Source organism: Taeniopygia guttata, chromosome 1 (assembly GCF_048771995.1).
Source record: "Taeniopygia guttata chromosome 1, bTaeGut7.mat, whole genome shotgun sequence".
Taxonomy (NCBI): Eukaryota; Metazoa; Chordata; class Aves; order Passeriformes; family Estrildidae; genus Taeniopygia; species Taeniopygia guttata.
The window spans coordinates 73,846,845-73,873,943 of record NC_133024.1 but is presented as its reverse complement, the minus strand read 5'-3'; the positions used below and the strand labels follow the sequence as shown (position 1 = coordinate 73,873,943).

General features: G+C 34.2%; 1 protein-coding gene across 5 annotated transcripts in view; it reads right to left on the bottom strand.

Moving 5' to 3' along the window:
- Positions 1-27,099, bottom strand: part of GPC5 (glypican 5) — a 578,936-nt gene that overhangs the window by 170,335 nt on the left and 381,502 nt on the right. Inside the window, exon 8 of one of the 5 annotated variants that reach the window (XM_072931215.1) lies at positions 1,081-7,021. The exons of the other annotated variants lie outside the window; for them this stretch is intronic. Within the exon in view, the coding sequence (XP_072787316.1) occupies positions 6,924-7,021 (98 nt within the window). The 3' untranslated portion in view covers positions 1,081-6,923. Of the gene's footprint in view, positions 1-1,080; positions 7,022-27,099 lie in introns of those variants that run through there. 5 annotated transcript variants of the gene reach the window in all.

Here is a 27,099-nt window from a genome sequence, read left to right as displayed (position 1 = left end):
AACCATCCAAAACGACCTTATATATAAAAAGTCAGTGTTTTATCATCAAACTCCCAAGTAACTGCCAGAGGAAGAAGCTGATATCCTTATTCATATTTTCAGAGGACAAAATACCCTCCTTCATATGATAATAAAATTTATAGTTAAAGCTGTGCTTTATGTGAGCCTCCTGTTTTCACTTGTATGTAATAGTCTCATATTTTTTTCCTCAGTGACTGAGACTTTTCATATCACTTTACTTATATCAGAAATACAGACAGTCAAGGACATCAATACCTAAAATCAGGATCTCATATTTTTGGCAGTGAGTCACCTAGAATCCTGCAGTAGTCAGTAAGCTCCTGCCATATCGTACTGAGAGAGAAAGGCACAGCTTATATAACCCTTAGTGAGAACCGAGCCCAAGACTGTATCCAAAACAATTCTCACACGAAAAACCCTTTATTTACTATTTCACTGAATTTCCTAAGAAACTTGGAGTTATGTTATGAACATGCCCTGAGCTGTCCCATTTAAAAATCTCACTATTTGTTTCCCATCTAAATGGAGTCCATTAAGATGTAGCAATGGGGAGAGGAATATTGCCTAACTTGTGCCTTGATTTTAGGGGCCTAAGACTATTGAAGACAATTATGCATTACTTGCACACTCAGTCTAATGGATTCCCTTTAATGCTTCCAGAGGGAGGATTTATTCCCCTGACTTACATTTCTAATGTTAGATGGACTGGATCTTATTTTGGGAAGTACTTACCTATCATCATCTTTATATACATATACATATACATATACATATACATATACATATACATATACATATACATATACATATATACACATATATAAATATATAGATCTAGATATATTTTATCAGATGATCAACTATGCCTTACCCCAACATAATTCCTCCCTGTGACAGTGAAGACCACTTCAGGTAACTGACTTTGATGTGGATACCTGTTCAATAAATTTGGTCAATGAATATCACCTTAAATTATATTCTTCCTCTGTCTCTTCAGAGTGCCCAATACACATCAGCAAGAGTTTCCTGCAGCTGGGGACATTTTTTTTTTTTCCAACGGGAAAGGTAGAAAAGGTGTTTTACCCTGTCATAATTAGCAATATAAATTGCCATATCTAGAGTAAATGCCAGATGAACTCCCTAACAGCAATATGGAATCTCTTAGGAGAGCATAGTGTTTCATTATGTATTATATCCTGAAGTGGATCAATGGGAAGTGCACCATGATCTTTTGGAGGTCAGGGCACAGTGGTAGGAATCGGAGACCCAACTATCCAAAGACTATGCTGAAGCAGAAAGTTTTCCTTTTCTCTTTCCACCTTTATGAAAAAAGAAAAGCAGGAACTGCAACATTTTCTGGAACCTAATCCTGTCAATCTGCATTAGGCATCCTCAGCAAAAGAAACATGTAAGTCATTTGAGCAGAAAACCTGATGGTTCAGACCCTAAACGTATTTCTTGACATATTCCTGTTCTATGTGAAAGGCTGATGTTCAAATATGGCAATATTCAAGATATCTGTGAGTTTTCAAGATAGCCACTTAAGGCTACAAGGTTTTCCTGAGGATGTATGGGCCATTCTTTGACTTTCTTGAGGTGAAGACTGGAGATTACCTGAGGTCACCGTAAGGTCTAATAGGCTACCTCAGGATATCTCAGATGCAATAAGATACTCCAGTTGAGGCTACTTCATTAAATTGTAGACTTCCATTGATTTTGACCTTATGGTTTGCATGTATACACCTAAATCTGGGCATCTTAATCTGACATTCAAAGCATAGAAAATAATGGTGGTATTTTCAAATTTAGATAACATCCATACAAGCTTGCACTGAGTCTAATCCTAGATTCTTGTATCTTAAAGCTTTATGTATAATACAGATTCTGTATTGAGTTACATTTTGTGGTATTTTTATTTAATTGGTCTTAGTACCACACATGATGTGTGAATTCATTAGGAAAACAATGCAAAAGAAGCTGGACAGTCACAGATTGTAATTCTAGGTGGAGAACTTCCCTTAAAATAATGGCCTCAGCACATTCTTAATCTTGGCAACTAAGTATATCATCATAGGGGCTTTCTATCAAATCAGTCAGGTTTCAATTTATCATACTTTTCCTAACTCAGCTTTTGTACTGATCTTTGAGAGAATCCATCAAGACCGATGCAAACACATTCCCTGTCTCTATCTCAGGGTTAACTCCACTAAAATCTGGTGAGAACTGGGCTGTGACAATATATTGCCTAGTCCTTATTTTCATGGGACTTGACAAATTTTCATTTTCACTTTCTTCCTTTGAGAGGAAAGGGCCTTAATGGTTTTCTGAGCAGAAAAAAATAGCTTTCCTGCTTTACACTAACTTTTGTTCCCCTAGCAGAAAGAACAATATCAAAACTGAAAATAGTGTTAAATCACTTTTGTACAATGTTTAATGTTGGGCATTTTACTAACTCATTTTCTACTAAAATTAATTAGAATTTGGCAATGTGTGTTAGATTAGGAGGTTGAGGAAGACTTTTCACATCTCATTTTAAAACTCTGCTGTTATTCCTCCATTTTATATTCTGCTTTAGATTATGTGCACCAAATCCTGGTTGTAGACTGAAGTACTTCCTCAAGACCTTCCTTTTACAGTAATAAAACCTAACTGCATTTATCAGAGAGGATTTAAATATCAGGACTAGAGCCAAACCAGCAGAATTCTTATTTGTTATTCCAGATGTGCAGCTTCTCTGACAGCTTACTCTTTATCTCCTTTTGTCTACATGCATTTACAAGTTTTTATCAGTAATAATTTCTAGAGTTAGAACACAATGTTAAGGAAGGCTTATATTTTATTTGATATAATTTCATTTGTCTATCTTCTTGCGAATTCTTGATAACCAACGAAAGAAAGAAAGAAAGAAAGAAAGAAAGAAAGAAAGAAAGAAAGAAAGAAAGAAAGAAACGTCATAACAGAAGAAATACTCCTTCTAGGAAATTATGAACCAGCAGGAAATTTTTGACACATTGGTGGGTCTCTGTGACAAATATTGGAGACTTCTATTGTTTCAACAATGTTAACAAGCACTTGCAAACACTCTCATCTTTCACAGAATTGCATTACTTTAGCACTTGTCTTTCCCAGAAGTGTTTGCTACTATTTAACTGAGTATTTGATTTAGAAATCACAGCTGGTGTTGTAAATAGACAAATCTGCATCCAAGTAATAAATGTGAAATGGAGTAAATATCCACAATATGCAATGCACCACTCCAGTCAATATCATAAGCATCTCTAATTTAAACATAATCAAGTGTTTCTTTTATTTTCTTTGTGATACAAAGCCTAAAATCAATTTCATCCATCAATGGGACAGTGAAGAATTTCATTGAACAATTTCACAGAAGATTTTTTTTTTATTTTTTAAAGTAAGTGTAAGTAAATTTTGTCTCTAGACTCAATACTTCCTGCAGGAACTTTCTGTGACACAGATAATACATACCCATACATTCTCAACCAGTAAGATACCAGCATTTGCATGGTCCATTGTACTCCATTTCTTTGTATTGCTCAGTTGTATGACCAGTTTTCTGGATGGAGTGATACAGAGTTTTTTTGTTAGACCTATATGGGAAGTGTTTTACCCCAAAAATTCAGGAATAGTAGGAAAAGGAAGACAAGTATTTGATCACAATTATATATATTTTGGTTTTTTCACCCAGTTTTGAAGATTGGTGCCATACAGAAGCTAGGTACATGCAGTTATGCTCTGAATGTGTGTATACGTGTACGTATGTTAAACCCTTCAGCTGTTCTCAGTAAATTTTTAATTCCAATCCTAGTGTCAACAAAAAAATGTTGTTTTGTATATGTAGGAAATGAAGAAAGGAGGAAAAGCCTCTCATAGAAAAGCTGAGGCATGCACAAATGCCTTCTTCATGAAGGTTCATACTTTAGATACATCTCAGTTGATATCTGATGCACACTGGCACTTAAGCCTGGAATTTTGATTCCCTGATCATGGGAACTCTTTGGGGTGCATAAGAAGATCTCATCCGTGTGGATGAAAGTGTGAAGAAAGCTCTGGCAGAGGGTGATGATGAATCCAGGCCTGCAGTCTTTGAGGCCCTCTTGGCTGCTGGATCAGATGTCATCTAGACACAGCCAGAGACACGTTATAAATACTTCAGCCAACAATATAAGTCATTCAACCACAAGACGAAGAATTGTAGGAAATAGGCTTCTGATCCTCATGGACAAGAAAATTGCCTGTATTTTCTTTGTGAAAAGTTTGGTATTTTTGCTTTTACAGAAACATGAGGTAATTTCTCTCTGTGTCATTCAGGCTTTTGTCATGTGAAAGGGACAACTTCACTTGAAATGCATAGGAAGCATCATTATGTTAGAAGTATGTCCTTGCTAAAATATGGCTCAGTTGTACACTTTTTGCATAAAATATATCCCCCTCTTAAATGTTCAGTCCTTTCCCTCTGTTCACTACCTTTTGTGGCAACAAACTTAAACAAAAACTGCGCTTTCAGGAACATCAGCAATCATGAGATGCAATTAAACAATCCTCTGCAGTTTTATGTATAAAATATGCATAATGTGAAGAAACATTTTAATTCTCTTAAGGAACTTTTGCTTTTGGCTCTTTAAAGAGATACCAGGTTTCTATTTCTGTGCTAAAATAGGTCAGTTAAGAAACTTGATTGTCAACATCACTGTTATGCAAAACAAAGGCAGTTCTTTTTTTTTTTTTTTTGTAGTAGATAGAACAAAGAATTATAATAACTATATAATCTGTGATAGCAATATAAAACCAAATTAAGTCTGTCTATGCTGTCTATATTCTTTAGACCACACACAAAACATGTTTAATTTTTTGCTTCCTGGTTTTCATGTAGATATTTATTTTGATTAGAGCTGAATCATTTTCTAACAAACTGACATTCTATTTATTACTTTGCATGACCACCATCAATGCATTATTTCTATGTTTCCCAAACATTAGTCCATTTATTGTTACAAAACCCAGTGGTGACAGAAAAGTATTGTCTCCATTTCTACAGTTGTGGTCAAAGACCACACAGTTAAGAATTCATCAGACCCTGGAACTGAACCAAAAACTCAAAGTCCCAGCCCAGCACGTTCCTAGTATGACTAACCTTATAAATTTCTTTGCCGACTTCCTTTATGGTTTTCATTTCAAGCAGCACTCTACAACATGAAGTGATGATTATGTAACTGTATTTACAGATCATCAAGAGCTACCACAACTTGAAAAAGGGAGCAATATTTTGTTTGGTATAAAGCAAACCTTTGTCAGATGTTTTCATCCTCTTTAGAAGTCAAGTAAAAATACTTTCAGCATTGATGTGTGATACTAATCCAATATAGCTGGCTATCTGGAGTGTGTGTATCATGACAAAACTTGTAATACAAAGAGAAGAGGGCATTTTAAGGGATGGGCCAGTTGATATAGGCACAGGTACTCTTACTTCTCAAAGCTCTTTATATCTATCCTATTGTGATTGCATTTGATCCAAAGATCTATGCTGCGAGACTATTAAGACAAGGTCTTTATTAGGAAAAGAACTTAAGGAAGAGATACACTCTTTTGTTAATTTCTTTCCTATTTAAAGTTTATATGATTTTTACTGAAAGAATTAGCTTTTTATCTATTAGGAATTTCCAAAAAATTAAATGTTAATAATATATATACCTGTACACATATACTCATATATATAATTATATATTAATAATTATATATAATTATATATCTTGTAATAAGATGTTTAAGTCTAAATAAGTTGATAACGTCCAATTTTATAGTCAATGGAGAAGAATCTTCAGTCGATTATTCATTTTATCTCCCTTGGAATTAAATTTACTCTTGAAATACCGTGTCTTTCTGTTGAGAAAATAAAAATACTTTTGAAGTCTACAATTTTGATACTTTAGGAGGCCTAAATAGGAACAGATTAACTCTACCCATATCTGTAAAAATAGATATGTCTGATCCGAAAGAAATAGCTTCATGTTTTTCCACTTCACTGCTATTTTGTGGAATAATATGTATCTTGGTACTGAACAGAAATACCTTTTTTTTTTTTAACTGTACTGCTTGGTTGCAGAAAAGCACTTTATTTTAGAGAAAGAGCAAAGGTACTTTTTAGCTATTTCAAAATTTTTTTATACAGTGTGTATGATGCTTTAATTAATCCTTCTGTTTATAAGTCAAGAACATTCTTTTCATTCAGTCCAAAAAATCATAGCACATCACAAGTTAGCCTTAAGAAAGATTGTCCTCCAAATTGCATGTATCATATAAGATAGATAATTCCACAGTTATCTATTTCAACAAAACTAAAAAATAGAAACCCTTTAAAAAATGTCCTTTAGAGAGGATGTTAGAGAGAAACATGAGGTTTAAATTTCATTGTTCTTTGTGAGAATAAGTAATATTTTGTAATTCATTACTTGGGTCTATCTGTCAAACAATATTGAAAGGCAGCTCAGATTGTGGGGACACTTCACTGCATCAAGATGCAAGTCATCCAAGGAGATATGGTTTATACCTCAAATTTGTACTGAAACCCCCTCAAAGTTCTCAGTAACTCTTGATAAAAAATGATTTTTAGAATATTATCAACAGGTCTGGAGTTGTATTTGTAGTTTAGACAGCATATCTAAAATTATCAAAGCACTACCAAGGTAATTTAAATAAATGCATTCTATTTACAAAGCAACAGATCAGTAAGAAACCCACACTTGGCAACTGTGCTTTCAGGAACATCAGCGATCAGGAGTTGCAATTAAATTGTTTTAACAAAACCGCAGTAACCTGCCCACAGCCTAAGGTAGCAGAGCATTTGTGTTAAAATGCAAACGGGAAATTCAATCATGCCTGGCATTTTAGAGGCATTGCCACAGGAATAACCAATGTCTATGGCAATCCCTTGAGTAGTTTATTTTCAGTAGTGTAGACCACTCTTCGCATTGGACTCCTAAAACTGAAAAACATAAACAGAAATCAGTATCAGTAGTCAGTACAAGCTTTTTTTGCCTTATTCTGGGCCTGTGCAGATACCGAAATATTCCAATGGGAGAAACAAGAGGTAAAAATATAAAGAGGAAATTTTTCCTCTCTTGAAGGCAAATCTGAGCATAATTGTGACCATAAAAAACATGTCCAGTGTTCACAGGCATTATAGGAAGCTGTGGCATGTATTTCACCTTGACAGCTTATATAGTAAGACTGTTTTGTTTTTAGTCTACTACATGTGGCTACAGTGCTGCCTTTCAACCAATAAAAGAAAAATACGTATTCAGAGGAAAAAGTTTGACCAAAATCTTGCATGGTCAGCTGGGTGTTGGATATTTTTTTAACCAAGGTATTGCTGGTGTACATATACTATAAGTAATACATCCAGTGTTATGTTATGTAAGTATTTAGATATACTTAATTTACTTTTTGATCAACTTTAAATATGTTGTTTTATAGAAAATATGTGTTGTATTTTTAGGCTTTCTGCATATTTAATAAACTTATGCCTGATTTAAACACTTGGTGTCTAGATTAATTATTATTAATAACTAAATATATATAACTTCAACGTGGAATTAATGCTGTCAATCACTTTGCTTTTTTCCTTTTATTCATCAGTTCTTAGAAACCAGTAAATAAACTACTTCTCAAATACACGTAAAAATAATATGGTGTCTGATAAAGCCAGCTGTTTCCAGCTATCACCATATATACTATAGGTGACATGAATGCATACCTCTAAACTGATTTTACAAATGGTGTTTGTACTTGTGCTATGCTTTCTGAATATCATTGCCAAGTAAGTTATGAAATTAGTTTGTTAAGTTGTGGTTAACAGATTCCTATTTTTTAAAAATTATATTCATGTTGACTACAAAAGAAACTCTGAACCAAAACCAATTGAACAAAAAGACCCCCTCAACTTAATTTACTGCAAATATTTTGAAACTAAGACTTATTTTTCATTTATCTAAATACTATCAAGCAATACACAGCATCTGCCCTGGTGTACCTGCAGCCTTAATTTTTTATGAAGAAGATGGTAATTCACCATCTCTCTTAAGCCATTTATGTTAAGGAGCTTTATAGATCAGTTACATTTGGGAGCCACATAACTCTAAGGCAATTCAGCCTTATGTTAAAGTATTTTTTCTCTTTGCACTATCTGTCATAAGGTAGAATTCCACAAAGGATTCTTAGGTGACTGTGCAATTTCCAGGGATTTCAAGGGCACTTAGGGTTCTAAATAACTTAAGGCATTTGTGTCTTACTTGGTAAAGCATTTTGGGGTATACTTTAGCAGTCTGCTGAATCAATACGTAACATATTTTTGATTTTTTTGCCACTTAATTGTCAAAAGAAAGAATGAGTAAGGTAAATCCAACTTTAAGCAAGCTTTTTGTCAAATAAGAATAGCACAGGAGACTGGCTCCTGTAACTTAAGTGTTGACATTTAGGTAAGATAAAGTTTCATGAATGTGAAGCAGTAGGGTTCTGCTGAGTTTGTATCTTTAAGTAACCCCTTCATCAACAGAAACAGGCAATTTTGGTTTGACAAAAGAACATAAACAATCCTGTACTTTTAATTTTTTTTCATATAGCTATCATTTCTAGTAAGAAAGCAAAGAAGCAGCAAGAAACACACAGAAATATTGAGTTCCATAATGACAATTTTGAGTTACCTAGTTAGTTAGTTATTTTAGTTATTTCTTTCCAGAATAATTTGTCTTCAAGCAGGTTAATATTAGTAGAGATTTGCTTTGCATATTTTTCTGCTAAGTGATAATTTATTCAACACATTCATTTATCCTCCTAAATTTCATCAGCCTAAAGAGTAATAAATACCAGATTATTTTTCTTCTGCATAGCACACATGCAATTATTTTTCATTCACAGTTTGCTAACAGTATAGGTTTTTAATGCAACCTCCAAAGAACAACTTTGGCAGTTTATCTAGGAAAATCAGTATACATAGCTCATGACAGTAATCTTAGTTATTTTTAAATTAGCCTTTCATTATAAAGCTTAATTCCTGTAAACAGCATGTATTAAGAACATTTTAGAAAAATCTATGTTAATTTAAATGGTGGCAAGGCAAGGACTGCAGACATACTAAAATGGTATCAAATAAATACTGTCTTCTGAGAATAAGAAATCAGAGAAGCTTTTATAAAAGATTAAAATGGTCATTATTTGGTTCAAAATCTAACATTACACTCAGCAAAGGTTTATCTTCCAGTATCTGAACTGCGATGAAGTCATTGTGGTACTCAACATCAATATTTATTATGCTACAAATCTAATGAAATATATAAAATTGAAAGGAGTAATTTTTCTATATGTTTATCATGATCATAGGCTTTTAAATTATCTCACAGATTGCTGAATACAGTTCCTTTGTGTTAGAGGTACACCCATCAACTATCTGTCAGGCATTACATGGAAATTAGAATTAGAATTAGATTTCCAGTTCTTTATGCTTCTACTGCAAGGTTATACTGGAATTTTGCTTACACATCCTTAAAAAAACCACCTCCTAAAATTCCAGACTAAATTTATTCTTGATCAGTGACAAATGCTTGTTCGCATTCAACACCACCCTTCAGCTTAACATCTTCCTCTCTCCCCAGTGCTTAGTCCCCTGATGTCTCTGTAATGTAACTATATTTCTACTCCCAGCCTCACTTTTGGTAGGGTTGGTAAATTAAATTAATTTATTCTCCTCTCATAAAATAAAATTGTCTTCATTCTCCTGATTTTGTTAAAAGCCGTTTCTGCATCTCTTCCTTTTAAAATTAAACCTTTTAAAATAAGAATGAGCAGGAGTACACAGAGGACTCTAGATGATATCTTTTGAGTACAATGCCTTGTATTACACTATTTAATAGAAATACAAGATTTTAATGCAATTCTTTCCTCTAATGACCTTCAGATTGCACTTTGCTATTCATAAGACTAATCTTTATACCAAATATTTTTCTGATTTTTTCATTTCTAGCTGAAAAATCTCCACTTATAGTGAAGCATGTTCCTTGTAGATATATCACAATCCTGTGTTCAACATCATTAAGTTTCATGACATTGTCACTGCTCCAGTGCTCAAGGAAAGTAATATTCCTATTGTCTTATATAGAAATGTGTTTCCAAATTAGACAGAAATTTCCTGAGTTTTCCTGTATATTGTATTTAAATTCTTACATTAAAAATTGTGTAAGCTAATTTCAAGGGAAATCTTTAGAAACTCCACTGTTAATGCCACTTCTAACATTCCAGCTCTGTATTTCTCCTGATGGACCAGTTGCTATCACTATTATTTTCAGCACTTTACTAATTTCATAAGATTTTAATTAATCCCTATTTTTCCACCTTGAGATATGAACTCTCATATGACACCAATACATCATATTGCTGAAATCCAGATAATAGTTTGCTGTATTTTCTTATTTTAGAGGCTCAGATGAGATAGATATAGATATAGATATAGATATAGATATAGATTATATAGATATAGATATAGATATAGATAGATATAGATATATTACTACATATATGAGATGCATAGTGGTATCTATATAAAATTAGATTATTCTGGCATTGTTTATACTTGTAAATCAATGCAGTATTTTACTCTTTTCTTTCTAATGTAATCTAAATCTTATGGAGGATAGCCTACTGAGATTGCCTGGATTTCTTTTCCTGATTTTTTTAAGCATTTTCCATTCTTCACACATAGGATAATACTCCAGATTTTAAAATTATTCTATTCAAACTTCTTTTGGTTTGAGATGTCACTTGTGTCAGAATAGTCAGTAAGAAGCAATTCATTTTTCAGGAAAAAACTGAATTTAGTGTATTGCACTTTAGCTTTATTTCTGTTTCAGCACTGGCAATTTTCATTTCTATACATTTATCCATCCTAATTTTATTGCCTTTGTTTCCATATCTAATATCAGCTCCTTGGTGGAGAACTGGGACATATTTCAGGTTTGAATACATGAGCACTGATTTCCAGATTACACAGCATTTATCAGATACAAGCCACACAAGTCAGAAGGAAAAGGAAATTGCCTAAATGAGAAGTGGAGAATCCTGAAGCACACAGGGTAGTGACCAAAGGAAGACCATGACAGAAGGAAGAAAGCAGCAGGAAAGAATCAATAAAGAAATACACATTTAGGTAATATGAAAATTGGCTGATATAAAGACCAACATAGACATTTGCTTGGCTTGCACAAGGAGGGGAGAATTTCAGACATTAAGAATAATCTTGCAAAGACCTATTTCTAGATTTGGTCTTGGGTACAACAAATAGCCTTATATTAATGAGTACTCACTTTAGATAATACAATTTAAAAGCAAGGAGTAAAAATAGCATCAAACAAATTACTCTGAAAGAAAAGACAATGTCCCTGTTGTTAGCATCTATTAAAAATAACACATGAATTTCAGATTTTACTTTCTTTAATTGTGAACAATGTTTGACATGTTGCATCCCCTGAACAATAGCTTGAGAAATTATTTGTGTTTAAAATATTTACCCTAAGGTAGTTTTATTTCAGAAATTGAACAGTTATCATACACTGCAGGTGTTTTGTTTGCTTGCTTGTTTCTTCTTTGCCTGGTAATAATATTGTGCTTCAAGCATTAGCAAGTTATTTTGTTCAGTATCACTTCAATATGTGCTTCCTTGTAGTTTACCAGTTATATGTCTTTTGGTCCAATTATCAAATAACAGCCATTTAGCTTTTTGTAGATTTTCAGAAAGGATGTTTGTACCTGAGCTAGTTCCCTACAGAGAATGCAAATTGCATTCTTCAGCTTCATTTTTCTGACACATAGCAGGTACCATGTTCAGGATAAAACAGATTTTTTTTTTTAATATACTTTCCATTGCCTATACAGCCTACAGGAGTCATTTGGTCCCATATTTTCACCTCCTGTGTTTAAGTATTTTTAGGTGCAAGGTTTTCATGTGAACTAACTCTAAACATTTTTTTTAGGGTAATTGGATATTTATTCAAGAATACAGTATCAGTAGTGTTGAGATATAAAAAATCTAGGTGTTCTCTTTAGAATAAACCAAATAACTTTTACTTTTCCTCGTACCTTAGGTTGCATAGCATAGGTATTTATAATCTGAAGAAGAAACTAGCCCTAAATGACCATTGGTCATGTATATCCAATGAGGTGCTTTCATGCAAAATTGCATCATTTTTTGTTTGGTATAATAAATGTGTTTGGTATAACTGTCCAGTCAGTTTCATGTCAACTTGTTACAGGAAGAACAAGATGGAAGAAAAAAAATGAAACATCATCAGCAGGTTAAAGTGTGTGGACTGCCCACAACAAACCCTTAGTGTCAGTGTCAAACCTGGGTTTAAAGTTTTCGTTTTTATTTTTATGTCCTGAATAAACCCATAGGAACTGTATATCTGCTTTGACAGAACTAAAGCCTACAGAATCATGGAATCACAGAATGGTTGATGTTGGAAGGGGCCTCTAGAGGTCATCTGGTCCAGCTGCACTGCATGACCAAATAATGGAAAAGGAAGAAGTCTCACTAAGTTAAATAAACTTTTCTTCTTTTTTAAGACATGAAAAATGGGACCTGCTACTTGAAGCATTATCTCTTGCAGAACATCTCCCTCAGCACTGAAGCAGGACACTATTTTAGCAAGAGCTAAAAATCAGCTGTTAATTTTTGTGGCAGTAGAAAAACGTGCTCTGGCAGCAGAAACCTGGTGGGATTCTGGGTTGCAGAGCTGATCTCCAACTGCTCAGACATCTAGAGCAGGCAATCTTTATTTTAGTACTTTTACATTGCTATGACCAGGCTCTGGGTACTGAGTGCAAAAATCCCACATGGAAATCCAATCTCAGAACCTGGAATTACTTTCTATTGTTTTAGGTTTCTTCAGTTTAAAACAAATATGTTCAGTTCTTTCAATATTGGTTTTAGACATAATCCCCTCATGTATTTGTCTCCCATGTTATCAGCAATAAAAAATAATTCAACAGCAGTTGAATTTTATGTCTGATAGTCAGAGGGATCTACTCATTTGAGATTTATTAATTTGGAACCATTTATTCAAAAGCTCTCTTCCCACCTAGTATTCTCACTTCTACTTTCCTCACCATGGATTTCCCATCTAAATCCCTATTTTTGTACATTTTAGCCTGATGTAATGTATTACTTTTAAATCTTTGATTTTGTCTGGGCTCCAGAAAAAGACACTTTCAAGCACTGGGTGCTTGGACATGGATCAGACTATCTTAGCATAAAGTTATATGCATACTTTTAAAAGAAAAATATAAGGATAAAGTCTGTCGTACAAGTAAATAATACTGAAACCTTGTATAAATAACAGCCAAAACAACATCAGAAGTCTAGAACTGAAGACCCCTGACTTTTGGGGTGTGAAGTGTGGGCTTGGTGGTTGCTTTGTTTTGTTTTTTGCAGAACAGGAAGCATTTCAATAGGACAAAGTTTTAACACTCAAACACAAATTCCCTTCAAAAGCATTGATATTATAATCTATACAGAAATAGTAAGTTGTCAGAAGAATATCTATGAAGAACAGCTGACTGTGCACAGTACCTAAATGACAGGAGGACAGCTCTAAAACCTTTCAGACATTTGCAGAAGAATTTTTTTTGGAATAATAAAAACAACACTTTACCAGCCTGTATAAAAATGTAAATAATACACAGATGAGGAAGCTTATAACATCTAAAGTTCTCCAAGTCTCACATGGGCTATCAGGATGTTTCCCAATCAAGGATAGCTATTGCTCCCCTCGGCTTTGAGTTTGGCTAATAGAAGTTTTTCCCTGATAGGAAAAGAAAATTGTCTTCAATTTATTTTAGTAAATACAATTCCCTTGACCTCTTGTGTTTCAGGAGGGAGCAATTGTATCGATTTCAGAAACTGAATTAATGACAACAATTTATATGCATAACTATCCTTTAGTGCATTTCAGCACAATATTGCCATTTTTGTTCAATGTGTTTGCAGTGTCCCCTGTCCTTTGTGTTAAGCTTCAGCACAGAATGCATGCAGCAAGGAATTGGCTGAAAAAATATTACATGTTGCTTGGATAACACTTGTTGTTAAGTAGTTGGTTTATTTGGGAGCTCATTCTCAGGATGTTGATTAGAAAATGCAAACATGCATTGTTTCATCTAGAAATATATACCAAGCATGTAGTCATATATTCATATAGATATTCTATAGATATAGAGTCTATATGTATTTAAATAAATACAAAATAATATTTCTTTTTGTAAACCAAATGCACACACACACATACACACACACACACACACATATATATACATATATATATATATATATATATGTACATAACAATATATATTGACTTATTGTTTCTATAGTAAAAGATAGTCAGATGATAGGGATTGATAATGTGTGATTTTTTCCACCATAGAATGTATCTATATATTTATATGAATAAAAGAATATGAAGAAAATATTGACATAGCCTAAGAGTATTACAGAGAAAAACAAAAGCTTGCACATCCTTTAGAGAATCTTATTTTTAAAGCTGAATAAAAAGCTATTTCATTTTAGCTGACACAAACAGTTTCTTTAATATTCAAATAATTGAGATTTTTGATTCCTTCCTTTTCATGTTTTTTCTCTGACTGGAACAGTCCTAAGAATTTTCCTAATGAACAGTTAGAAGTCAGAAAAATTACAATATATGGTAATGCAAATGGTCTCATATTTTGTGAATGAGACAGGATCCTCCTCAGAATTTCAGTCCTTCTCATTCTCTCCTTTTGCTGGTTCATTGTATACTAACTTGAAGGTTCTAATGCTCTTCACCTGGTTTTATAAACCTAATCATTTCATATGTTTGTAAGCCTATGCCCATCAAAATCCCACCTCTATTCCTACTCTTTCCAAAACCTAAGGCCTTCTTATCAGCAAATGCTTGTCTATTTTCCTAAAAGTTTGCAATATAATAGAGGAGGTTTTTCTTCCCACAGAGATTCCTAGCATCCTTTCTGGTTTCCTTAATCTGTGCCTGTTGACTTAGAACTGTTGCTCAGGTATTCAAATCCCTGTAGAAGAGGTTATTCACACCTGTGATTACTTTTCAAAAGTGACTCAATATTGGTCCCTTAAATCATATTACAAGTTAGACTTTTTGGAGGGAAAAGAGTCAAAAAAATCTCACAGAATCATTAAAAATTCAGTGTGAAGCTAAGATTATACTCCATACAATGGTCATGAACAGATTGCCTTTGATACAATAGGTAGCTTTGGAAGAAGCATGAATACTTTGAAATGCTCTCAAAATATTCACATATTTCAGCCTAGCACAGAATAAGGATTATATTTCTTTAGGTATCGTATCCAGATTAATTCTCCCTAATTCTAGATTTATGCCTAAGGTGACTGTTTGAAGAGATAAGTTACCTGAACTATGGTTACTGAGGGATAGGCACTTTTTATTAAAATAAACACCTTCCCAAAGGATTCAGAAGTACAAGGAATGTACAGATATGCATAGATTGTTTCCAAATAGATAAAAGACATGACAAAATGAGTCAGTACTCTAGGGATCATCATGCATAAACACTCTGGGTTTAAAATTCAGATTAATTTTTAACATAGCTTCCAAAAATTACTTTTGTGCTAAAGACAGTCAATGTAAAATAATGTGCAAATGTCAGCTACAATACTGTGAAGAAACCAAGTGAAATGGGAATTAGAATGGTGTATAAAAATACAAGATATTCCAGCTCTAAAATGAAGTATTTAAACAGATATTTAATCAGGGCAGTTAACCAGTAATGACACCAATTAATCAAGAAGTGGAAGCACATTCACCTTGCAACCCCTCCCCCACACCAAACACATTACATTTTGAAAGAGATTGATTGTGTTTATTAAAAAAGTCAACAGTGTAAATTAATTATTATAACGCAATGTCAAACAGCTTGTGAATTCTGTGAGCACCAGAACTATGGCCCTTTCTCAGACAAAAGTCTTGTATAGTTTGTAGACATTTTGCTGTATAAGAAGTACAGGATTGGGCACTGCATGAAAAGTAGGAGCTGCATATTGGGGGTGAAAGAGATTGAAAAACAACAATTTTTCCCCCCAGAAAGAATATAGAAAATGTCTGGTCTTAAATTGACTTTTTCAAGTATTCTAAAAAACTCATCTCACAAAAACTTCTGTAGTTGCCCAGACAGTTCCCATTCTGAGACTCATTTTTACACAGGTAATGAAAAGAGGTTCTACAACAAAGCAAGAACAAATTTTCTGAACCAAATATGTTATGAGATAGAGAAAGCTAGAATTAAAAAAAAAAAAAAAAAGTTTACTAACGCATAATTTAGGAAAATAAACATACCTACATACCTATAAAAATGCAGCAGCAGCAAGTTCCTCTGACAGAAAACATGAAGCTATGTTAGTGGTAAGCATAATTTTTAAATTCTAGTTTACCACTCCACTTGGCTGACATTTAATAATCCTTTTTCTCCTCTATACAAGTTAATTAAATCAGGATTATGTATTTGTTTGCTCATATACTTCTTTGTCACAAAAGCACTGTGATGACTGCTTAGCTCATTCTGCAGTGTTTCAAGTTTTCTTACAGCCATTCAGTGTATTCCTGTAATTCCAGAAAGAATAAGACTCATGCAGGATTCTGATAGATAGAAGTATTCAGCACCAAACAAAAAAGAGAAAATATAGTCAGATAACATGAACTTGTCATACTGTTATGAGAAAAAGAAAATCTGAATGCAAAAGAAGGACTGAATTATCCTCTTCTCTCTTTAGAAACTTTCTGTAATGTTTTATAGCCTGTAGCATTATAGTCACAGAGACACCTGATTAGCAATGCTTTTAGAAAGAGGAAGCAGGTAAGCAATGAATATTTACAGCAGAAGAGAAGATCTACATGCTTCATGAGCGGATCATTGGCTTAATTCTAAATTGTATTTAGCACCTCAAAAATTCCCAATCATTTGCTCCTTGGTCTGCACGGCTAAACAATTACTGAGGAAGAAAGACAAAGGGCTCATTGTGTCACACACAGCATTGCCAGACAGGTGAGGGAGGGGATTGTCCCACTCTGCCCTGTACTGGTGTGGCTTCACATCAAATTCTGTGTGCAGTTATGTGACACAATGTAAGGACAGCAAAGTGTGTCCAGAGGAGGACAAACAAAATGTTAAAAGTCTCTAGGGCAAAAGTTATGAGGATCAGCTTGTTTGTTCATCTTGGAGAAGAAAAGGCTGAAGTATGAACTCACCACAGCCTATGACTTTCTTTTAAGAGGGCAGCAGAGCAGGAGGTGTTGAGCTCCTCTCTGGTGATCAGGGATAGGACACAAGGAAATGGAATGAAGCTACATCAGGGAAAGTTCAAATTGGACATTAAGAAAAGGTTTTTCATTGAGAGGGTCTTTGGTCTCTTAAACAGGCTTCTCAGGGAAGTGGTCATGACAGCAAATCTGTCAGAATTCAAGGAACACATGGATGATGCTCTTAGTCATATGACATAATTTTAAATAGTCCTGCCAAGAGAAGGGAGTTGGATGCAATGATCCTTGTGGGTCCCTTCCATCTTGAGATGTTCTATGAATCTATTGCTTGACTTTGAACAACTTTGGATTCTAATTTTCCTGGGGAACAAAAGTAATTTCATATTCCACCTAGGTGAACTTGTGCTATTGCACATCATAAAACAAATGGATAATCTGTTTTGATAATAATTGATAATCCTTTTTTTAATTTATAATTAAGAATGCAGAAGGAGCCCTTTAAATACAGTCTGACATAGAATAAGCTCTAAAAACTGCCTCAAAAAAAAAATTTAGGAGAGACTGAGCCAGCTGAAAGTCTCTCAACCCTTTAAACAACTGGACTGCAGCTAAATTTAAGATCATTTGAAGTCTAATAGCTCTTGGCAAGAGGTTTGACATATTCTTCAGCAATTACAGTAATTTAATTGTAGTTATCTTATAGTATTAAAGAGTACTAGGCAATTTCCTGTAATAAGCTTGATTATGATACCTCTGAAACATCTACCGTCGGTTGTAAGTCCGCTTTAGAAGTGAATCATGACCCATAGTGTAGCATCCCATGAACTCTCTGCTCTCAGTCAATTCCCAAGTCCTCTGCCCTGGCAATGCCAGTGATTACCATGGAGTAGTCCTCCTGCGGAAAAAAGACAGACTTCCCCATGGACTTGCCCTGGTTTCTCCTTTCCCGGTTCCCTCACTGGTTGGATACCCCTGGTGGCTGCGCCCTACCCAGCCCTTAACTCTGTCCCCAACCCCTTCCCCTTCTTAAGCTGCCTGCTCCACGTTGTTGCCCTTTTTCTCTTTGGGTTACTTTCAGATTCATGTGACCTTGCTGGAATAAAATCTTGCAAAAAGAGCCTTTCTTGCCTCTCTGGCTGAGCCAGCTGCAGTGAGTGTGGTGTGTGGATCTGACTGCATTGCCTGAAAGTTTACCCAACTTGCCTTTCTACAGGAGAGGTTTTTTGGGAACAGATATTAGGCAGCAGCATCCACCATCCATCTCCTTCATTTTTACCACAGAATCTGTTTCTTTTCATTGACTGTAGAGAGTGTCCAGATTGTCAGCTTATAGGTAAAAGACTATTTCGTATAGAGATACACTTGGCCAGTTGAGGTTTATTCTTCATGTGTACAATACTAGTTTGTGCAAGAATGAATCCAAGACTTTGAACTAATACTTTGCCTTTTTTCTATGCAAGAAAAACCAGTTTTCCACTTTATTATGATTTTATTAAGTAGTAACTTCTCTTTTTATAAACACAACACTTCAAGCCTCAGAATCATAAGGTAAAAAAGTAGTTTTAAGCCACAAAGAAGGAAGCACAAAGTTGGGGTGTGAATCACACTTCAAGGGATGGTGACTCCACCACTTTCCTGGCGTGTCTTTTCCAATGGTTAAGAACACTTTCTGTAAAGAAATTTTTTCTACTATCTAATATAAATTTCCCCCTGGTGAAGCTGTTTCCATTTTCTCCCATCCTTTCCCTTATTACTTTGGAAAAGAGATTGATACCCACCTCACTAAAACCTTTTTTCAGGAGGCCTGTGATGTCTTCCCGCAGGCTGTTTTCCTCTAGGATAAAACTTCTCAGCTCTTTCATTGCTCCTCATAAGACTTGTGCTATAGCCCTTTCATCAGATTTGTTGCTCTTCTCTGGGTTCCCTCCAGCACCTCAAAGTCTTTCTTATAGTGACGGGAGCAAAACCAAACACAGTACCTGACATGTGGAAAGTCGGTTTCTAACTGCTTTAATTACCAGCTGAACCACAGCAAAGTTCCAGTCTTGACAATACCAAGGATAACACTTCTCTTTACAAAAGCATCTATGCAGAAATAAATAAAAACAAGTTTCTATGTTCTTCTTAAAAATCCCTTTCTCTTCCTATCAAACAGTTATCAGCTGGAGTCTCTATAGCAAGCAGAATCTCTTTGTTGAGATCATCCTTGAATTTTGTGTTGATGCTTTTTTTAGGTTTCTGAGCTGCAAATCATTAGATAACCTTATTTAGAAATGCCCAGGCTCTTTTGTTGTTAAGGTACTATGATCTAAAGGTGCTCTTTCTTTATTGATTTAGACTGAATGAAAAATATGTATATTGAACTCTTGAAAAATATTTCCTGTAGTAAACCAGCCAGGAGTACAGGAAGCAGATTTTTTGTTAAGATTCTCTCAGGCTTTAATATCCTTGAGATTGAGGTGAAACCTGACCTTGTCAAAGGTCAGTTTTCTGTCTATCAGCTCCTGAAGTTACATGGATATTCCTGAAATTCTATTTCTTGTGTTTCTCACACTGTTATCTATTCTATCAGTTTTCTAACTGTTGTGGTTTTGTTTCACATTTCCTTTCTGGAGGGATAGTCCTTTGACAAAAGTGTTGACATCCTTGATAGGTGGAATGATGATAAAGGAGGCAGGCAAAGGCTGGGTTTGGTCACTATACCACTTGTACTTTACATTTATGATGACAAAGGCTGAACCACTGAAAAGCTAGAAACACAAACTCTTGCTATCAGAGATATGTAGCATATTAGGAGAAGTGACAGGACATAATTGATAGGCACTTAATAAGTAGCAATTCAATAATTGATATGGTTCATAAGTACTCATGACAAGTGGCATTGATCTAGTTAGCAATGCTAGTTGCTTTCTTTGGATGTTTAAAAGATATGGAACAATTTTTCTCCAATAATATTTCAATATTCTCTGGAAATAAAATTATGATCTGTTATAACCCTGAAATCCTTGTGGCTCATCTGCTTCAGGATTATTCTGTTCTAGCATGAAACTGACAGAAAATCATGAAAGAAATAAAGAAACAAGCAAACAAAACATTTCAACACAACAAACAAATCCTTTTTTTTCTTTCAGCTATTAAAGGCACCCCATCAGATCTTCTGGTACTGGTGCACATTTGGTCTACCAAGGCTTTGGCAGCATAAGACTATGTGTTATTTGTGCAAATTGTAAGAGCTAGACTAAGACCTCTTTAGTTTGCTACAAAATTAATGAAAATAATCTTTCACAAATGACCTATTTTATTATCTAAAATTAATTTACTTCTTCATAGCTATATTAGCAAGATTTTTATCTATTACTTGAGTTTTTAATCTGATTCTTTATAGCATGTTTGCATCATGGATAAAACCATGGATTACAAAAGAGAAGATATTTGAAAGAGAAGCACAAAGAAATTAACTTTAGGGCAAGCAAGATGTGTTTTTCCTCTGGGAAAATTTTGTTTTGCTATAGATCAGCCACATATTTCATTAAAGTGTATTTACTGATGGCATGCGAAGAAGACACACCTTAGCTTTGATTGTCTAGCTGTCTTTATGAATATTACATAGACATTTGCAAAGGGAATATGGGGAGAAGTTCCCTAACTACACTCATCCAGTGGGTTTACACAACATCCATAAGGACATTTTCTGCTTTTTATTCTATTTTCTTCATAATTATTGTCAGTATTTTATTTTCTTTCATTATCATTCCTACTGAGCACTGCTAGTTTCAAAAATCTGCCTATAAAAATCTTGAGATCTAATTCCTGAACAATGTCACAGTTATTGAGTACTGCGGGTCATTTTTCATATGTCAACCATGAGCATAATTTTTGTAATTAATAAATGTGTTCAATACTCATGCTCTTCTTGAAACCTTTTATTAATCCTATGAACAGCATGGGATATCTGCATCCAGATCCATAACAACCTCCTCATCTAGATAAACTAATAATTTGTTTCTTGTGGTTTTTGTTTTCAAAACTTAATTCCTAAACTTTTTACAAGTCATTAGTAGGGACTTATCAACTTTTTTTTTAAATCCAAGAGCACTCTAATGGATATTGTGAACCATGGGTTCATTTTACAAAAGGCATTTCAGCTATTTCTCAATGTATCATGTTAGTCTGTCTGCTAGTTAACCCATGTTTAACAAGTCATCAGGCTTTTTCTTCCTCAGGATTTCTTTTGAAGTTCCCTTTAAAAATTGGCATTTGCAACTTTTTCGCAGTACCTTGGCAACTGCCATGATCATTTAAAGCAAAAGTGTCCATGTCTGTCTTTTTCAATTAAATGCTTAAAAATGTTAGGTGATTAGCATGTGGTCTTTGAAATTTGCTGCAGTTCATCAGCCTGTTGTGCAGTGTCTTCCAGTGACTTTTTCCAATTTGAAACAAAATCTCTGTTGTTTTTCAAATCTCATTTGGGACCCCCTCCAAGCTTCTCTGTGTGAATCAAGGAATAAAAACACAAACATTTCTTTTATGCTATGACCATGGATTCTTTGAGTGCTCTCTCATACTTGTAATTGATCTTTAAAAAAACCAGATGTATTTAGAATGGCCATAAGTTACTTGCAAGTGAATTTTGGAATTCTTTGGTTTAGAAAAGACAAAAAATATATGTAGGATATTGGTATACTGTGATAACATAAATATATCTATAAGGCATGTTTTGATCTCACCATGAAGCTTAAAAATGGGCCATTTTCTATTAAAATAGAAACTATCTGATACCTCACATTGGCAGTTAGCATTGCAGTCCAGTACACACAAAGCAGCATTTTGTGATTCAAACCATTTTGCTGAAGAAGAAAATGTGTATCTCTACATCTTACACCCATCCCTAAAGAGCCTACCAACCAGAAATTGTCAAAAATGCATTAAAAGCACATTCCAGGAGAATGAAAATTCAGCAGAGTAGGCAAAAAAAAAAAAAAAAAAAAAATTATCAGAGCAAGCCCTCTCAATTTTTGACCCACCTTTCAGTCCCGTCTCATGTACACAAAACTTGATGTAGGTCAAAACATTGAAAAATCCCATTCTGAGGAAGCTTCACTTTGGTAAATAGGATGCTTGCCTTGAATACTTCTGTTATTTTTCCCTCATGTAGTATACACTCTCAACATGTAAATATATATGTTTATTTTTTATAAAAGCAATATGGATGTATTTATTTCAGCTAAAAATGTTCTAGTGTTATTTGAATACTCAGGCTCTTCAACCTACTAGTAATATGAACTGTCTTTCTTACACTTACTATTGTAAAAATGTTTTTTCTAGTCATTCTCCCCCTTTCACAATGTGGGCAAAGCTGAGACTAGATTCTAGCAACAGATATTTCAGCGTCTTTTATAGTGCCAGGTAACATAAGAATCTCTGTGCACAAATATGTCAAACATTGTATTTTCAATAATATAATGGGAAAAAAAGAACAAAGAGTCTCCAGTGAACTTGTGTATGCATAAGCCAATTTTCAGAAGTGCTAGTCTTAAGAATTGAAGTTTGACAGACCTACTTATCTGAATGAAGTAAATATTTATTTATCAAAGATAAATTGTGAACGTATGATTCCTCACAATGGATGTGCTATAGTTCAAAGACAATTTCCCACAGGATCTTTTTCACTACATTCAGACTAATAAGCTTCTTCACAGAAATGTTTCTTTCTACCTGTGGCAGTGGAAAAGAATATGGCAAAAACAGTCTCCTTGCACTGTATATGGAAAGTACTATTTGTGACTACATTACAAGACCATTTTTAGTTCACGTATCTATGACACAGATACATGAGCTTTGAAAGATATTATTGAAGTCAATTAATTTAAAACAATTTTAATTAAAATTTGATTGCTTATGGTAGACAAGTGGAAAGTCAATTTTTAATCTCCATCATTTTTCCTCAGAGACTACAGCAATTCTACTATACATCATTATAACTTTCAACACCACTGCTGTTTGATGAGATCAAACAGAATGATACAGGATAAAACAGAACACTCTGAGATGCAATGTGGTGCAAAAAATGAGGAATTTTTTAATATAATTTTCAAATTATTATAAAAGTGGATGGGAAAGCTATCAACCAGTTCTTCAAGTGTTTTTTTACAGCATTGACATATTATTCAAAGAAATCACCTTTTTCTTTTTTTGTGTATAGACCAAAAAATTAAATGCTAAATATTTTTTCTAAGATTCCATAGAGCTATTGAAGTATTTTTTACCTTAGCAGAGGAGTATTTTTTCAGGTACTACCTGAATTTAAAGCATGAAAGCTACTCTGATAATAGTTTAAACCAATAATTGATACTGACACAATATTTGAGGTTCATCTCACCAAATCTTGGACAATTAACTTATTGGTCTAGCTTTCTTTAGTGACTGTACAGACCTTTTGCATTCCTCTGAATGTCAAGAAGACCTGATCATTTTTGTGCGACATCAGGGCTGGCACTTCTTGGAGCAGGCTGGAGAGCTGGACTGGAGAGCTACTGAGGTTTTTCTAAACTGAACAATTCAATGATTCTGATTAAAGAAAGGTAATGCAAACCACAAAATGTGAGGTTCCTTTTTACACATTGGTATTAATTATGTTTCTGTTTATCTTTTTCACCCTGAAGATGGTCCTGCTGCACCACAGCCACATGAACATCAGCATGAAAGGTAGGTCCTTTAAAATTGGTGTTATTACAGCATTGCACCAATGCATATATTAGAAACAAACACTGAGAGTAGAATGGGAGGGGTTTGGGGTGAAACAGCCATTAAGTTATCACATACTGGGACCATATTGAAAATTATTATAAGCAGAGGCTTTGAGTGCTTTTTTCTCATCTACATATTGCACAGATGTAATTGCCCTTAACTCTGAAAAGTTTTGTTCCTTGAATTCTGAAAACAAGGTAAATATCCTAGAGATTGTTTATGAATTAATCAGAAATACCTAAAAACATGCAATTCAATGCTTAGTGATATGATAATTTGGTTTTAAAAAATGTACAGCTATTTTGATGCTACCTATAAACATGTATCACTCTGGTTCTCAGAAGATACGTTAAAATCTTATAATGTCTGTTTAAATGAATGCCTGTGTACAAAACAGTGTGGTGCACCATATGACAAATTTTTTCCCTGCTAGGCAATAATTCATTGTGTCTATTTGTTTTAAACAACTACCTCTGAAGGAAATGAGGGATAAACAATTTATGTGGAAGGGACCTGATAGCTATCATGGTCCTCTGGAAAATATGCTTTAATCACAGGTTTGTTTAACAGTTGCAGTTTATAAGTTCATAAAATAAAAGCAACGTATTCTAAAACAAAATAAAACACTGTTATACAAACCCATTATTCTTAAAATCTTCGACTGTGTTGTATATTCATATTTAGTTAACTTTCAAATACTACAATGTGATACCAGATTTTAACTGGTTTAGACCCACATAATTTCTTTTCTTTTTCAAAATGTTTTAAAGATGTAAAATAACATCATGTTTTTTCTTCAATGTATTACTCATTATTTGTAATAACTCAGCCATTGTGTTAGTTTTCAGGTACAGAAGCTGTTTATGTCAACAACTGATATAATGTATTTTATATTACTAAAAATTATGACATTGCCCTATTAAGCATTAAAGTGTATGGCTTCCTTTCTGTTTTAGCAAAACAGAAACACTGAAATAAAGATACACTATGTCATAGGCACTCTAAAGAAGTTTGAAGCACAGGAGAGGACCTTCCACAAAGCTGCATGAAGCAATATGGATTGGAGGTTCACTATGGTTAATGATAAAGGGATATTCAGAAAAGTCCAACATTTGTATTTCTTGGCATCTGAAAATTCTCCAACTTTATCCCCAGAATTACAGCATAAGTTTAGGAGAAAAAGCTTTCTTTCCACATCCATGTACAGAACTACACATTCAAACTGTACCAAAGAGAAACATAACAAATCTCTGGGTTTTTCCATTTCCCCCAAAACCTATCTCACACACAGCTGCTTTCCCAATTGTCACAGTGAGATTGCTTCTCACTCAATCCATCCTTGATAGAGCAGATACTTAAAATCTGTCTTCTTGCCATAAGACTAAGAAGAAAAGAACTAATACTTTTTTCTTTGAATGGATGATGGGGAGAAATAACTTATTTTATGAATAAAATAATTAAAATATCCCAAAAATAAATTTAAAATACTAGCTTATGCCTAACCACTTTAATCCCAGTTGTGTCACAAACCACAAATGCCATCAGTGCCATAAATGATTAAGACACACTTATCTGTACTTGATTTTTATAGCTGACTGCATTGATAATAGTTTGTGTGATTAGCTGAAATGCTGGGTGCTGGTGAAAACAGAACTGTTCATTAGAAGGCTATCAGTCCATTGAGCAGATTGTGGTTACTACTTCTAAGTAACCTGATTTCTGAAACTCCTGCTCTCCACTTCCTCCAGATTTTTAAACAAATAAACAAATAAATCCTATCTCTGAATTTTATACTGCCACACACAGGACTATCAAGAGGATGAGACAGAGCAGGGGATGACTATAGTGAAAATTTTACAGGTGTTACAGAAATGAGAGTCTATCATGCCAGTTCATTTAAGCTCCATTTATGCTCAAAGTACTTACCAAGAAACTAAAAGTGAACAAGCCCTGCAGGGCCTATTCAAAAGCATTAGCAATAAACCAGCCCCCACTGTGTCACTTAAAAGTTACAAGTTCTAATTTCATGTGGGAGTTATCTGGAAAGTTTGCCTCTACTATGATTATATCAGCCTGATTTTATTCCCCTCGTCATACAAAGCCTCAGTTTTTTTTCATGCATAATTGGCACACATCGTGGGTCTGTCTCTAATCTGCACAATTATCTACCTACACCGATTTTCAATTAAAGGATCACAGTGCACATGGAGATAGCACATTCTTGAAAGGCCACAGTTTCTATAAGCAGGCTGAGAGTTTTGTTATCAGAAAAAGTCTATGCACTGGTTTTTACCTGACATTTTGCCTTTGGTGTAGCTCAGCATGTACAAGAAATATGAAAAGCAATCCTCAGTCTCTTTCACTGACAAATATTTAACAGAACAGCAGGGGCTGAAAGTGTTGGTGGCCTTGGCTCTGAATTGAAATGTCAGTAGTAGCACCACAATGCAGCATCTATCTGTTCACACACTTCAGAGAATGAAATCCGAGTGCTATCTTTATAGCAAGGCACTTTAACATTTACCAGTGCACACACATGGACACAGCAAAGAAACAAACAGCACAAAAATATTTGAATTATTGCAAGAGGTTTTGTGATATATTATGAGCTACATTTTCAAAGGTCAAAAAGCTCTGATATTGAATATGGAATTACAGACCGTACAGTACTACAAGTTTGCCAGTTAAAATGTTTTCAATAATACATATTTTGTCCTTCCACAGATGAAGTCTATATTCTAGAAAGTCAGTTAGTATATTTTGGAGGAAAAAGATAATGAATGCTGCTTAATTTTTCTTCAGGAAAAAATGCTGCTAAAATTTTTGTCTAGCAAAAAGAAGGCATTCCAGACAAGCAGACATTGGTTTAGTGCCATCTTGGTTTTGGCTTATGTCTTCATCTTGAAGACAAATCATATTTTCCTCTATGACATCCAGCCCAAGAGTTAATTTCTTTTGATGTCACTTGACTAAAAAGACCAAGAAA